Genomic DNA, 15,794 nt, shown 5'->3' with positions numbered 1-15,794 from the left:
AGAGAGAAAATGGGGTTAAGGGACGGGAGGGGTGTTAGAAGGGAGGGCAGATTGGGGGAAGGGGTAATCAGAATGCACAGTGTCTTAGGCTGGGGAGAAAATTTGGAACTCAAAATCTTGTGGAAATGAATGTTGAGAACTAAAACTAGGTAAATAGATAGACAGACAGACAGACAGATAGATAGATGATAGATAGATAAAAGAACTGTATATGTCAATTCACATTACTGAAATGTCCCTGAAAAACTACCCAATGCAAAAAAAGAGGAAATTATTTCAGTCTTGATAGCCAGAAATGTTGTACAGTTGTTTTTTTTTTTAATATTTAAGATGATAGACTCTGTTCATTATTTTCTGTCTAGCTGATAAATAGTTGGTATAACATATTTGTTATATCCCCATTAAATTAACAGCTCCTTAAGGGCAGGAAGTGTTTTTTGCCTCTTTTTGTATCCCCAGTCCTTAACATGGTGCCTGGTTGTGAGGGGTCAGAATTTTCTGCTCTAATTATGCCAATTGTAGGGTGGCATACCCTTTGAAAAAATACTGAGATACTGAAGAAAGAGGGACCCATACCAGTTTGGTCATTAATAAGTTTTATTAGGGTTAATTAGGTTAGTTGTGAATTAGTTAACTCACAAGAGGTCAGACATCCTGGGCAGCAGTAGGACAAAGTAGCATTGTGGATCTCCAAACCCTCCTTAGGCCTGGTCAGGTGATTTATAGAAGTAGAACAAAAAAGGCACAGTGCCACAGATGGCCTGTGGTCATGTGTAAAATTTCTTATAAGGTAGTTGGAGATTCTTTTGCTCTTTACATTTACTCAAGGCAGCTTGCATTCTTGTGGAGTTACAGGTCATGCTCTGACTGCCACAGTACACTGGTACATAGTAGATATTAATAAGTACTGATTGATTGATTAATACATGCTTGTCAAATTGAATTAAATAGAATTGCATGATAAGGAGAGACAGAAAAATATTATCTACATAAATTTGAGAAGAGAACTATTGAGCTCTTCAAATTAAATATTCACCCTTGTTTACGTTTAGATTCTAGGACATGTGCCATGACAAATTGCCAATATGGCTGTGAAGACACCAAAGATGAGGTACGGTGTTTGTGTCCATCAGCTGGCCTACAACTGGGACCTAATGGAAGAGCCTGTATAGGTATATGAATATGAGTTCTCTCTTTTGATTTTTTTTTCTCCACTCCTATGAACCAATTGTACAGCTAGGTGGCACATTGGATAGAGTGCCAAGTCTGGAGTCAAAAAGATTCATCTTCCTGAGTTCAGATCTGGCTCCAGACACTATGTGACCCTGGACAAGTTACTTAACCCTGTTTACCTCAGTTTCCTCATTTATAAAATGAGCTGGAGAAGAAAAAGGCAAACTACTCCAGTATCTTTGCCAAGAAAACCCCAAATGGGGTCACAGAGTTGGACATGACTGAAAAATAACTGAAACTGAATTGATTCATCTGTTAAATATTAATTATGAGTACCAATAGTTTCCTTGGAAGGTCTGGAAAGGCCAGGAGGAACAATATAATCTGGAGAAAAAACATACATACATACATATGTGCATGTGTGTGTGCACATGTGTGTATGTATATGTATGTGTGTGCGCATGTGTGTTTGTGTGCTTGTGTGTATAAATGCATATACATATATGCATGTGTGTATGTATGTGACTATACATATACATGGGGAAGGAAGGGAAGGAAGAAATCCACATTTAGTCCCAGAAGTAAAAAAGGATGTTTTCCTTGAAGCAAGATGGTATATCGGAAAGAGCACTGGAGGTAGAGGAGCACAGAACCTGGGTTCAAATCCCTATATTTACCCCTGTGTGACTTTCAGCAAGTTGTTAACCTCAGTTTCCCTACAATGTCCTTTTGACTTCAGATGTCAAACTAAAGACAAAAGATGTATTTCAGTGAATTGTCTCCAAATACTCTCACTCTTAGAAGAAGAAATATGTATAATAAATATATTTATTGTCTGATCAAAGTTCTATCTTCCATCTGCAGGTGTAAAATCCTCACTTTTTGCAGGAGGTAGTATCTTGCATAGTGTTGAATTTGTGCTCAGAGAATCTAAATATGAATTTCAGTTCTGCCTCTTATTACCTGTATAACCTTAGGAAAGTCATTCAGTCTCCCTGGGTCTCAGTTTTCTCCTCTGTAAAATAAAGGAATTGGACAAGATGGCTTCTGAGATCCCTCCCAGTCCTAGATTTATTATCTTATGTCTCATAAATTATGTTTATAAATACTGAGTTATCATATATAACAAAAGAAGCTTGTTATAAATAGATCTAGAGCCAGAAAGAACTTCTCAAAGGCTACTTAGTCTAAGCTAATTTTAAAGGAGGAAATGGAGGGTCAAGAAAGTTGAGTGACTTACCCAAGGAATACTTTTGCGAAGTAAAGAATTATTTTGTGGAGCAAATGAAGTTGTGATTGTTGAGTTGTTTCAGTCATGTCTGATTCTTATGCGACCCATTTGGGGTCTGAACAATGACCAAACAACAACAACAGAATGGGAAAGAGAATACTTGAGAGACTTATTACATAAGGTCCCAATAAAAGTCAAATTATACAATATATGTCAAAATATTTTTTAAACTTGAAAGTACCATAAAATATACAAATTATTGAGTTGCAGCTTCCTCATCTGTAAAATGAGATTAAGAATACCTGACTGACTTACTTCACAAGGTCACAATAAAGGTCAAATTATACAATATATGTGAAAGCATTTATAAACTTGACAATACTATAAAATGCACAGAATTTTTATTAATGTTAGTATTTGCCTATTTCTCTAAAAAAAGACAGAGAGCCCTCCTTTGAATGATCAAATGCTATATTTGTAAGGTATTTTTCACAGTGCCTGGCACACAGTAGGCACTTAATAAATGCTTATTCCATTCCTGCCTTCACAGTGAAAGAATACAATTGTAATTTTAGAAACAAGTTTCTAATTATCCTTCCCTGCTACAGGATTCCTCCAACCGTATAAGGAAACATCTAGAAAAATACACAGCTTATCTTTTTACCCGCTGAGTATCTGGAAGTATTAATACTTCTAGAACCTGGCTTTTCAATCCTCTGGGAACTCTCTCTACATATTAGATCATACAACAGTCTCAGAATCTTAGAGTATTGATTCAGGTTTAGAAAGTTTCAATGATTTGAATGGAGGACTGCACTCCAATGGAATTGATTATGCCAACTCTATCAACCTCGAGTTTTTCTTTTTCTTTTCCCTCTGGAAACACTATTTTCTTGGTCTAGATGTTGATGAATGCTCCTCTGGTAAAGTTCTGTGCCCCTACAATCGGAGATGTGTGAACACATTTGGGAGTTATTACTGCAAATGCCACATGGGTTTTGAACTGAAATACATCAACGGGCGATACGACTGTGTAGGTAAGATGTAAGTGCATGGCTCCTTTTTTCCCTCCCAATTCATGGATCTTTCTTTCCTATGAGTTTCTCATGTCTACTTCTACTTAACTTCAAAGTTAAGACTCATTCAACACCAGATAAAGATGAAATTTAACAGCTTTCTGGGAACTGTGGCTCATTTGCAGGTTCTAAAAATAGATATGTGGCATTTGAACATGAAACAATGATTTCAATACTTGAAGAGCTATGATGGCAGAATTTTTAAGATCATAGAACTTTTGAACTGAAAGGGACCCTAAACATCATTTAGTCAAACCACTTCATTGACAGATGAGGAAACTAAGGTCCAAGGACATGAAATGGTAAAGTGGAAATAATATCAGATTTAGCTGCAGAAGAACTGGGTCTAAATTGTAGCTTTGTGACACACATATGACACTGAACACGTCATGTCACTTCTCTGGGCCTCAGTTTGCTCATTTTCAAAATTAGGTGAGTAGATGAGGAGACTTCAAAGATACCTTTCAGCTGTAACCCTATGATTTTATGCCTTGCCCTGTTTGAATAAAAATGGTTCTATGATCATCATACATAGCAACAAAAAAAGGAAAGAAGGGAAATAACTAGACTTGTTTCATTTTGATGAAAGAACTGAAGTAATGCTTCTCTAACCTAAAGACTTCATAGACTCCTTTTCATCATAGTTTGCCAAATATTTCATTTTTTCAAGGCCTACCTTGGGCAAAGTGGTGACTAGAAGAAAACTCCACCTTCCTCAGCCTCCCCTGTCTTTGCCTCATCCATCTTTATCTTTCTAGTACCTACCCATACCCAATACTCTCCACTATCAGAGCATACTCTAAGGAAAGGAGTTTATATTAATCATCAATACATTAGTGTGAATTAAAACCATTTACTTACTTCTCTCTGGATAATCAATTGTATAATGAAAATTTAATCTCCTGATAAATGAATTATAGTTATTAGTGAGCAGGTGTGGGGTGTATTTTGGTGAAGAGAAAATGGCCTCATCAAGTACTTTAAATTCTTTATCCTGTTATACAGTTTAACAAACTGGCTGTGTGGTTTCAGCTATTTTATAACAAGGAAAACTTAAGCAGGAGTGCGCATGCAAGAAAAAAAATCAACTCATTGAGAAAAGTTTTATTTTAGGTTCTTAACTTTGGGCCCCTAAATATTTTTTGAACAGTATTTTAGTAACTTTTTCAATATTTATATTCCTGTGTATTTTATTTTATTTATTTAAAAACAACATTCTAAGAAAGGATCCATAGGCTTTGCCAGACTGCCAGAGGGGTCTATGATACCCAAAAGCTTAGGAACCCCTACTCTATGATTAACACAAGCTACACATTCAGAGACCCATACTAGCAAAAATAGATTTAAAGTCTACTTTAGCATATATATAATATATATACACACAAAGCTCTTCCTTTCCTTTTCTATTTTTTAGCCGAAATTCATCCTACTTCAATTTCCTCAACTACAAAATATGATGAAACAACACCTACCTTGCAGGATTGTTGTGGGGGGAAAAGAGATAATATTTGTAAAGTGCTTAGTACAGTACCTATCAGATAATAGATACTAGATAGCTGCTTATTCCCTTCTTCTGCTCTTAGCTTATACTATACATGGGATGGTATGACAGTTAGTCCCTGAATTTTGAACAGTGCTTCATAATCTCAACAGTTTTTCCTCAAATATTTTAAGTATATCATTTTATCACATTTATTTTACATATGTTTGTATTATGTATTATAAGCATTACATATACTATTTTTATTAATATTATGTATTAAATAGTTTATTACATTTATTTATATTATTTTAAATATTTTAAATTTTAGAGGACAGTTCAGGAAGTCCAGTACCTATTTAAAGACCTCTTATCAAAGGTGTGGACCAAATGACCTCCTAAAATGCCTTCCAGCACTAAAATCCGATGATTCTACGTTAAATTCGTCGAATAATAGTACAGGAGGGCCCCCCAAATTGGAATGTTCACTGAGTATTTTCAAAAGGAAACTAAACTTTCTGCTTTAAAAATTGATTAAGAAGATTGATATCTAAGTTCTCTTTTCAGGCAAACCCTTACGGGTTTTAAGATTAAAAATGAAATGTGTGTATATTGTGTTTGTATACACACGTAGATATAAAACTAGATGAGGTTTAGTGGTCCATAGGTCCTTCTAAACCATCCCTACCTAAAGCTTCTAGATAAGTCAGAACCAGTCTGGACCTACATTTTGGCAGTTCTCTGTTTCCTAGCATATTCTGAGCAAATCTGAATTTGCATCTATGGGTTCTGATGAATAGTACTAAATAATGGTATAAACCTCTTGTGTGTTTAAATCCTCTGTATTCAGTAGCAGAAACTTCGTATATTTGTTTATTTGGGAGGAGGAAAGGGGAAAAAATAAAACTCCCTTAACATACTCCACGAGATTTAAAAAGCAAACAAGTTTAAAAACTCAAGAGAATTTAAATTCTAGTTTCATAATGCTTTCAAAAATCAAAGGATGAAATTCCCTCTGATGGGAAATAGCCTTAGAAAACTTAAGTTTACCTTTGAAACTCTCAAAAGATAGCCCTCTGGTTCATCATTCATGGTGACTTTCGTCTCATGCATAAATTCTTAGTATTGGTGAGTCACTGAGTTGCTTGGGAGCTATTGAGAGCAGGAGGTAATAGAGCTAGCACACTGTGTTTTCATTGAATTTTTACTGAAATGTTACTCTTTGTTTTTGTTTTGGTTTGGTTTTTTTGTAGACATCAATGAATGTACTGCAAATACCCACAAGTGCAGCATTCATGCTGACTGCCTCAATACCCAAGGTGCTTTTAAGTGCAAATGTAGACAGGGATATAAGGGCAATGGACTTCACTGCTCTGGTAAGTCAAATCTGATTGTGTATTAACTAACAACTAATAGAAATGCAAGAACAGAACATTTTCTTCCATCTATTGTTCTCCCATTTCTCTCTGTGTATATTATACCATGATGTTATGGAATCAGAGAGCTAAAAGTGTCAATTAATTCCTCTGTGCCTCAGTTTCCTTATCTGTAAAATGAGAAGTTGGATGAAATGGCCTATAAGGTCCCTTCCAACTCTAAATTTATGCCCTAGGGCTCCTTTTTATGGTTTGCAGACTTCAACATCTGAAAATGACCTTAAAGATTTGGTCGTGTTGTTGTTCAGTCATGTCTAATTCTTCATGACTCCATTTGGGATTTTCTTGGCAAAGATACTGGAGTGGTTTGCCATTTCCTTCTTTAGCTCATTTTACAGATAAGGAAACTGAGGTCAACAGATTTAAGTGACTTGCCCAGGGTCACACAGCTAGTAAATGTCTGAGGCCAGATTTGAATTCAGGAAGACTCATCTTCCTGACTCCAGGCCTGACACTCTATCCACTGTGCCTTAAAGATTAGCTTAGTCCAATCCTTTTATTTTACAGATGAGAAAACAGACATGTCCAAGGTTCTATAGCCAGTTATGCATAGAATCACAGAATCTGAGAGTTGATAGGGACCTCAGCAGCCCTCTAGTCCAACCTATACAAAAAATAATCCCCATTATAAATCAATCAATCAATTAGCATTTCTTTAATAAGCTATTATTTATTATAACACCTACTGTTCCAGGCCCTGTGCTAAGTGCTGGGGATTACAAAAGACAATCCCTACCCTCAGTAAGCTTATAATTAATTTAATGAGGAAGACAAGATGCACGCAAAAAATACAAAGTAAACTTTATACGGGGTAGCTAGGGGTACAGTGGATAGAGCACTGGACCTAGAGTCAAGAAGACTCATCTTCCTGAGTTCAAATCCAGCCTCAGCAAGTCACTTAACCCTGTTTGCCTCAGTTTTTTCATCTGTTAAATGAACTGGAAATGGGAAACCACTCCAGTATCTTTGCCAACAAAACCCCAAAATGGTGTCATGAAGAGTCAGACACAAGTGAAACAACTGAACAACATCAAATTATATAGAGGATAAATAGGAAGTAATTAAGAGAAGGAAGGCACTAAAATTAAGAGTCATTGGGGAAGGCTTCCTATAAAAGGTAGGATTTTAAGACTTGAAGACCTGTAAAGGAAGGGAGCCCATTGCCTCTTGAGGTAGTTCATTCTACTTTGTACACTCTGTTATTAAGAAACTTTTCTGACATGGAACCTCAATTTGCCTCTTTGTAACTTTCACTTATTATTCCTGATTCTGAACTATGGGACCAAAGAGAACAATCCTAATCACTCCTCCACGTGACAGCCCTTGAAGACAGATGTCCTACATCCTCTGAGACTTATTTTGGCCAAACCTGCCCAGTTCCTTTACCCAATCTTCATGTGACATGAACTCAAGGTCCTTCGCCCTCTTGACTGGCCTCCTCTGGCTACTCCCCAGCTATGTATAAAAATACAACTAAGACTAGTACCTTGATCTTGTAACTCCCAGGGAAATATACTTACTACAATACCACACTGCCTCCCCAGCCCTTCATCATTTGACCTAGCAAGGTGAATGGCTATTTCCATTGATACTCCATGGCACCAAATTTGAGTACCCTCAATAATAGCTGTGTAGACATCTTAATATCTAGTCAGCCACTTGATGAAGACATAGAGACCTTTGACACTGGGAATTTTAAAAATACAAATACAAAAAAATATATATATATATAAAAGTATTAGTAAAAGCATTCTGGAAGTGCTTCCATAAGTTTTGGAGATCTTCAAATAGAATTTTTAAACATAGAAACTATTTTGTTTGTGTCTTGGTATCCAAAAGGCCTAGCACAGTGCTTTGAATTTAGTAGATGCTTTAATAAAATGCTTGTTTGATTGAGTTGGTCAGAGACAAAAAAAGACACAATTAAGTCCTTTTCTTTCCCCTCATTTGACTCCTTCAAAGCCAAACAGATCCATTATTCTCAGGTTCTTAATTTGGGTGTCGTAGCTTAGAGCTTTGCCAGGACCATAGAACTGAAAAATTCAGAAAAGGAAGGACTCTTAAAGACCTTTCCATTCAAACCTCTCATTTTACCCCCTCAGTGACTTACTCAAGATTAGTATTAAGAAGCAAAGCTGAAACTAGAAGTCAGACCTCCTGAGGTCTAGTTTTATGTTCTTTCCAACTTATCTCCAGCTCACTAATGCTAGCATCCACTTTGCTTGGTTACCAATTCAGGAAAACTCATTTTGTTGATTTCACACAAAAATAAATTCATTTCTAGAGAGAAAAAAATAATTCTTTGATTTTGTGGCAAGTCACCAAAATTCTCACTCAAATTCACTACTACTAACTTTTCCGTCTCACCTTCAAAAATTTAATTAATATCCATTCTTTCCACAAATTATTTCCTTAGTCTTCTCATAAACATCTAAGTAGTACACTAAGCTCTCATTGAATAGGTATGGCCTCAAACAAACAGACCCAAGAAGGAACTTAATTTAGAGAGGCCTAAGTCACTCACTTCATCCTGGAGCATCTCTAGTTATCTTCACCTTTATCTTGCCACTGGACTTTGATGACTCTGGAGGAAAGAGTGAGGTTGATGACTTTGCATAGGTCTGCCTCATTAATGGCCATTTCATTCACAATGATGTCATGATGTCATCAGTCCTCATCAAGAATAAAGGACAAACAACAAGGTCAGAGCACGGAAAATGATCTTAGAAGGCCTGGGTTTGAATCCTGCTTCAGATGTTCCACAGCTGTGTGACCCTGGGTTCAGATTCCTCATCTGTACAATGGGAATAATAATAGCACCTACTTCACAGGGTTGTTGGGAAGATCAAATGAGTTAGTATGAAAAAGAGCTTTGCAAATTTGAGTTGCACATGTAAATGCTATCCATTATTATTAGTGCTACACTGACAGAACAAACCTATCCTTGAAGCCAAAGCCTTCAGTTCCTTGTTTTCAGGGTTTTCATTCCCTGTGAATTAAAGTGCCATGATTCTGAAGAAAAGCAATGTCTTCCTAAGAAAGGTCATACCCTCACTTCAAAGAATGATTGGCAAAATTCCATACTTAGGGGCATAAAAGTCATCCAAATAAAAAATGGAGAAGGATTAGATCCAGTTACTTTCAGTGTTTTAAAATATTCTATGAACATGAGCATAGCTAATGGAATGATGTCACGTATTTATATAACGTCTTCTTTCCACAAAGTTTAAAGTGCTTTCTCCAAAGTTGATCTTTACCTTTTAGATATAGGCATAATCCTGAGCCAGAAAGAAAATGGAGGCATAGATAATTTGCTGTTTTCATGACCAGTGCTCCCACAATGACTTTAAATAATAAAACATCAAAAGTTTACAGATTTAGAGCAAGAAGAGACCTCAGAGATCTAGTGTCCCCTCCTCACTTTACAGATGAGGAAACTGAGTCCCACAGAGCTGAAGTGACTTTTCCAAAGTTGAGCAACTAGTAAGTACTGAGCTGAGATTTCAACCCAGATTTTTCTTACTTAGTATTCTTTGTTCTAATGTATATGTTTATTTAGACACTATTATTAATTTAGTTCAGACTAGAGATGCATCTTGCCTTAAGAAAAAAATTTTTTTAAATCAATGTGAAGATAATCTTCATTTTAGCAAACTTTTCTTTACAGAATGGTAAGTGCAAGTTTTCTTTCAATAATCAGTCACCGTAGTTCAATTTTTAAAATATATGATATACAAAAATTCCATTTAATGCATTTATAATTATAATTAATTTGTATATAAATTTATGTAATATATACTATGTAATCATTTATTTGATGTGTTACATATAAAATATATACAAATATTATAGATAAGTAGTTCAAAGGCTTACAATGCTGTCTACCTAGTTTAATCTTATTTTATCCACACAATAATATTGTGAAGTCAGTTAATACTAACATCATTTTCCCAGTTTTACCATTGAAGAAACTGAGTCTCAGAAAAGCAAAGTGATTTGTTTAAGGGCCATATGACTAAATTTAAGAGCCAGTTATAGATTCAGGTCCTTCAATTTCAAACCCAGTGTTCCTTCCATCACACCTTCCTATTCTAAATAACTTGCATATAAGTTTGTGTTGTGACATATAAAAAGTTTGAGGGAAAGTTTCTGGGAGCCAAGATAGCGGAGTAAGCAGTAAGTCTCTCTCATCCTCCCTTATAGAGTTTTAAAAAATCCAGAGAAAATTGCCCCAAGAAAAATCCTGGAATAGTGGAGCCAGCAGAAAGATGGGGTACTGCAGTCTTTTAGCTCAGGAGGATGGGGGGATTAATGGGAAAGGTCATTCTTGCTGTGGCTAAAGGGGATCTGTACAGGACAGGAAGCGTCCCAGCAAGCCAGTGGCAAGTCCCACTTCAACAAAACAGCAAGAGATCCTGAGCTCAGTGGGGGAAGCAGGCAACACCAGGAACACACCAGCCAACACCACCAGTAAACTACCAGACCACTACAACATCCAGATGCCAGCGCCTGAGGTCCCAGCACAACCAGTAACTAGGCCCCTATGCCCCAGCACAGGAAGTCTGGGACAGTGCCCCAGAAGCAGAGATCACATTTAAAAACCAGAAAAGAGGCAAACAATATCAGCAAGAAGAATCAAAGAAAAGTTTGAGGGACATAATTTCTGGTTAACTAATCATTTTATTAATTATGCTAGCAAATAATCAATAAAAGGATAGTCATTTGACTGTTTCTCCTTAACCAAAGACCCCTCATGGAACCCACTCAACACTTAGATGCCTTTGGAAGAGCATCTGAAGGTGGAAATCAACTCTGGTTAACAAATAATGAGAGAATGAATATTACAATGAGAGGTGGGCTTACTCTAATAAGGGTCTTGGGGACATGACTCTGATCACTCAGCCAAAAAATTCCTCTAGACCCATACCATCACATCTAGGGTACTCTAGACAAAAGAGAGAATCCGCTTCTAACCAGACCTGTCTGACTAAAACACAATGGGCAGAATCTACCAATTCATCTAAACTAGAATTTTGACCAGATCCAAGTTTTCCTGATTTCACCCAAGATTTCATTATCAGTATCAACCCTGAACTTCAAAGGCTGAATGAGGAAACAGAAGAGGGGGAATCTTTGTCCTACTTCAATCATTTATTAGTATGAGAGAAATAATCATTTCTTTCAGTATACAACTATTTTCAAGGCTAGCCTGTTGCATATAGCAAGGCATTTAGAAACTATTTTTCCCCATCAGCTACAGCACAAGTTTTGAAATATGATAGATTTTAAAAATTCTATTGGAAACTTCTAATAATAACTCAACTAGTCATGCTCCATTCATTCAACAGATCCTCAATAGAATAATATTTTTGTCTAGGCTCCCTGAATTCACTGATTATTCATCTAGTCAACAAATATTCCTTAGGGACATACCAGGTGCAAATCTCAGGCATGCTGGCCCTCTTCTAGATGACTAGAAGAAACCTGCTAAAACAACCCATGCTAACCAACCTTCGCATTTTAGTAGTGGTCTTCTATAACTAATGCTTTACCATCCAAGGAGTAAAAATAATAGTGGGACTAGATATTTGGCAAGGCAGTTGGGGTTAAGTGACCTGCCCAAGGTTACATAGCTAACAGTCAGAGACTGGATTTGAACTCAGATCCTCCTGACTCCAAGGCTAGTACTCAAACCACTATACCATGTAGCTGTCCCTAGACTATGTTATTTTTTTTCAGAGGAAGGTCATTTGACCATCAAATTCTGCCACATAAAAACAGTTAGATGGTGTGTCCAAAGTCAGGAACACCTGAGCTTAAACTGAGGGTTGGCAGACTACAGCCTGAGTTGCCTAGTGCTTGTTTTTATATGGCCTGTGAGCTGAGAATGGTGTTTACATCTTTAAATATAGTATTTTGCACAAAAAAATATAAATGATACTGTATTTAAGCACAGTATTTTGCACAAAACATTTATATAAATATTAAACACAATAATTGTATAAATATTAAACACAATATTTTATATAAAAAGCATATACATTTATGTATAAATAAATATTGTATTTAAACACACTATTTTATACAAAACCATACTTATTTATGTATAAATAAATGATATTGAATTTAAAGATATAAAAATCATTCTTAGCTTGTAGGCCATATAAAAACAAGTGGCAGCTGAATTTCCTGTGGACTTATGCCAAACCCCGGGTTAAATTTTGACTCAGACATTAATTTAACCCCAGACAAGGGACTTAAACTCCCTTTGCTCAGTTTCCTCATCTGTAAAATGAGTACAGTATCAGCACCTACCTCCCAGGTTTATTGTAAGGATCAAATGGGAATATAAATCTAAAGTACTCTGAAAATCTTAAAACTAGCAATTATTATTGTAATTGTAGTTATTATGACCATGAATAATAATAGTTAGGCATTTATATATTGCCTACTATGTGTCAGATACACTTTACAAATATTATCCCATTTGATCCTCATAATAACCCTGGAGGTAGGTATTATTATCATCCCCATTTACAGCTGAAGAAACTGAGACAAACAACATTTAAGTGATTTGCCCAGAGTTACATAACTAGTAGGCAGTCAGGTGGCACTGTGGATAGAGCAATGGACCTGGAGTCAGAAAGACTGAGTTCAAATCCAGCTTCAGACACTTACTAGCTGTGTGACCCTGGGCAAGTCACTTAACCCTGTTTACCTCAGTTTGTTCATCTGTAAAATGAGCTGCAGAAGGAAATGGCAAGCTGCTCTAGTATCTCTGCCAACCAAAAGGGGTCGCAAAGAATCAGAAGTGAATGGAAAACCACTAAACAACACACAATTAGTAAGTGTCTGAGGCCAGATTTGCAGCCAGGTCTATCTGATTTCAAGCCCAGTACTCTATCCACTGGAGTCATCTAGCAGCTACAGTAATTATTGTTGTTTCTCATTAATGCCAAAAGGGAAGCCAGGCAGGTAGACAGGAGCTATTATCAGCCAGTCTACTACTTTACCTCATACATATGCCTATTCTTTAGCCTCTCTGTAGACCACCCGCCTCACCATAGCTTTCTCTTTCAAATACAAAGGGAGTGAGCTCTCTGACACCAAAGGCTATGATGTTTTTATTTTTTTCCGTTTCATTTCAGCAGGAAGACTTCAAAGCCTAAACTAAAAGCAGATGTTTAGATTTGCCAAGCTAGGTCCCTATTTGTTAAATGCCTTGAGGTTCATGTTACTGATTATATAAAGGAAATTCACAGGGAATTGAATTTTCCTATTAATTTTCTTGCTGTGTTCTGAGAAAAGAGTCACTGAAGTATATCAGCAGATGTATATAGAGAGGATCCTTTCTAATATAGTGTACCAGGGAAAGGAGAACCTTATATGTTACCAAGGCCTGGTCAATGAGGACCCAGTCTTGGAAGCATCAGCCAATGTGAGTCTTTGGTAAATCATCTTCTAGACAGTATGATGAGGTGAAATAGAGGGGTGCGGGCTTTCTACTTCAGAGCCTACACAGGTATTCTATGAATGTTTCCTATCCACTTACTACCCAATAAAGAAAAAGCCATTTGGTTGGTTTTTGTGGCAGAAATGAGTGCACAGACATAAGTACTAAGTATCCAAATCATTATTTCTTTCCTTTTCCTTGCTTCCTGGGGAAGTAAGAATTGCTGTGAGTCTGGATTGCAGTAGGGGAAGGCTGAAGGCGGTGATGCTTTGAAGTGCAGAGCTGGGCCCCTCTATTTCACCTCATAAGGCAGTTCCAGAAACGGCCTCCCTGAACCCCAATATTTGCTTATGTTTCCAAGACTGGGTTCTCATTGACTCAATCCCCTAATACATATGATAAGCAGCTCCTTTCAGCCAAATCTTGATAAGCAAGCTATCTGGTAAAGTCAGTTGGATGTTTTATCCTAACAGAAGAAAAACAGCATTTGTAATTATGACTTAATGGTACTGATACTGTTGGTTTCAGGCCCATTAACAACAGGCTTATAAAATTTGAATTGGAACCATTGCAGAGCAAGATGGCCCCAGTGATGAATAACTGTGATAGTTCACTAACAAGGAGACTTTAGCTGGCTTTGGAAAGGGTGATTTCAAAGTAAAAACATTGTATTCAGTAGGGTCGGACCTACATTTTCATGAGGATCTTTTTCTTACTCAAACTGTCTCAAAGCTTTATTCAGTTCTTTCTTTTTTATTACTTCAGTGGTAGTCCAATGAGTCATGGGATGGGAGAAAGAAGGAGAGAAAGAAGTACTAAAACTTTGTGAAGGAAAGGGTTGTTTGAAAAAATCCTGAATAATATTGTTGCCTGTAGATCCTTTTGGGTCATTTCCTCCTATGGTGTGTGTGTGGGGCGGAAGGGAGGGTGTGTGTGTGTGTGTGTGTGTGTGTGTGTGTGTGTGTGTGTGTGTACACTGTAATAATATAGTCTAGAGTGTGTGCATGTATATATACATGCATGCACATTTTATGTATATTTACATGTTTTATATATATGTATACATACTCTAGACTATATTCTTATAGTATGATTGAATAAATGATAAGCTTACAGACAGAACAGGAGGGGACCCCAGAGATCTTCTATATCATGGAATCATAGAATTAGAGCAGAAAGGGACCTTAGGGGCCATCAGAGTCCAACCACCTCATTTTATCAATGAGGACACTAAGGCTCAGAGATTTTCATTGCTAGAGGCAGAATTTGTACTACGGTCTTGTTGACTTCTTTAAAGTTGGAAGAGATGATGGATGCCATCTAGTCTAGGCTCCCTTCTTTTACAGATCAAGAAACTGAGGTCTAAAGAGGGAAAGTGACTTGCCTAAGGTCTCACAGCTAAAGTTAGAGACAGTGCTAGAGCTACAAGACAGGTCTTCTGACTAATATCTAATATAGGAGTCTTCTCACATCTTTGCTACACTTCCCACCCCCAAGTCTTTATTCTAACATATGCTGGGATCTTTTTTTGAATAGGCAATCATATTGGATTTAGAAAATGTATCTCCCGATTTTTTTCCCTATTTGTGTTTGGAAGTACCATGGAGTTTGACACTGGCCTACAGGAATATGGATCCTTTCTGCTCTCTGTCTCTGTCTCTGTCTCTGTCTCTGTCTCTCTCTCTCTCTCTCTCTCTCTCTCTGTCTCTGTCTCTCTCTCTGTCTCTCTCTCTCTTCCCCTCTCTCCATAGTTGAATTCTTCCCTGGCCTTGCTTATGTGATCCTGCAAAGGGGTATGAACCAGTCAGTTTCTTCTTCCTGTCCCCAGGCTATCTGGAGATTTAATCAGTTAATACCTGTTAGAAAAAATTACCACACTTTTTAGCCTCTGAACAATATCGTGGTCCTTAAGTCCATTTGATCCACTGGGCAAAGATATAACAAC

General features: G+C 36.9%; 1 protein-coding gene across 1 annotated transcript in view; it reads left to right on the top strand.

Annotated features, from left to right (window-relative positions):
* EGFL6 (EGF like domain multiple 6) overlaps positions 1-15,794 on the top strand; it is a 72,533-nt gene that overhangs the window by 24,883 nt on the left and 31,856 nt on the right. Inside the window, exons 5-7 of the mRNA XM_072614362.1 lie at positions 1,053-1,172; positions 3,307-3,441; positions 6,214-6,336. Coding sequence (XP_072470463.1) covers positions 1,053-1,172; positions 3,307-3,441; positions 6,214-6,336 — 378 coding nt within the window. The remainder of the gene's footprint in view (positions 1-1,052; positions 1,173-3,306; positions 3,442-6,213; positions 6,337-15,794) is intronic.

Source organism: Notamacropus eugenii, chromosome 5 (genome assembly GCF_028372415.1).
Source record: "Notamacropus eugenii isolate mMacEug1 chromosome 5, mMacEug1.pri_v2, whole genome shotgun sequence".
Lineage (NCBI taxonomy): Eukaryota > Metazoa > Chordata > Mammalia > Diprotodontia > Macropodidae > Notamacropus > Notamacropus eugenii.
The sequence above is the reverse complement of the archived record's forward strand: the minus strand, read 5'-3'. Positions and strand labels throughout refer to the sequence as shown.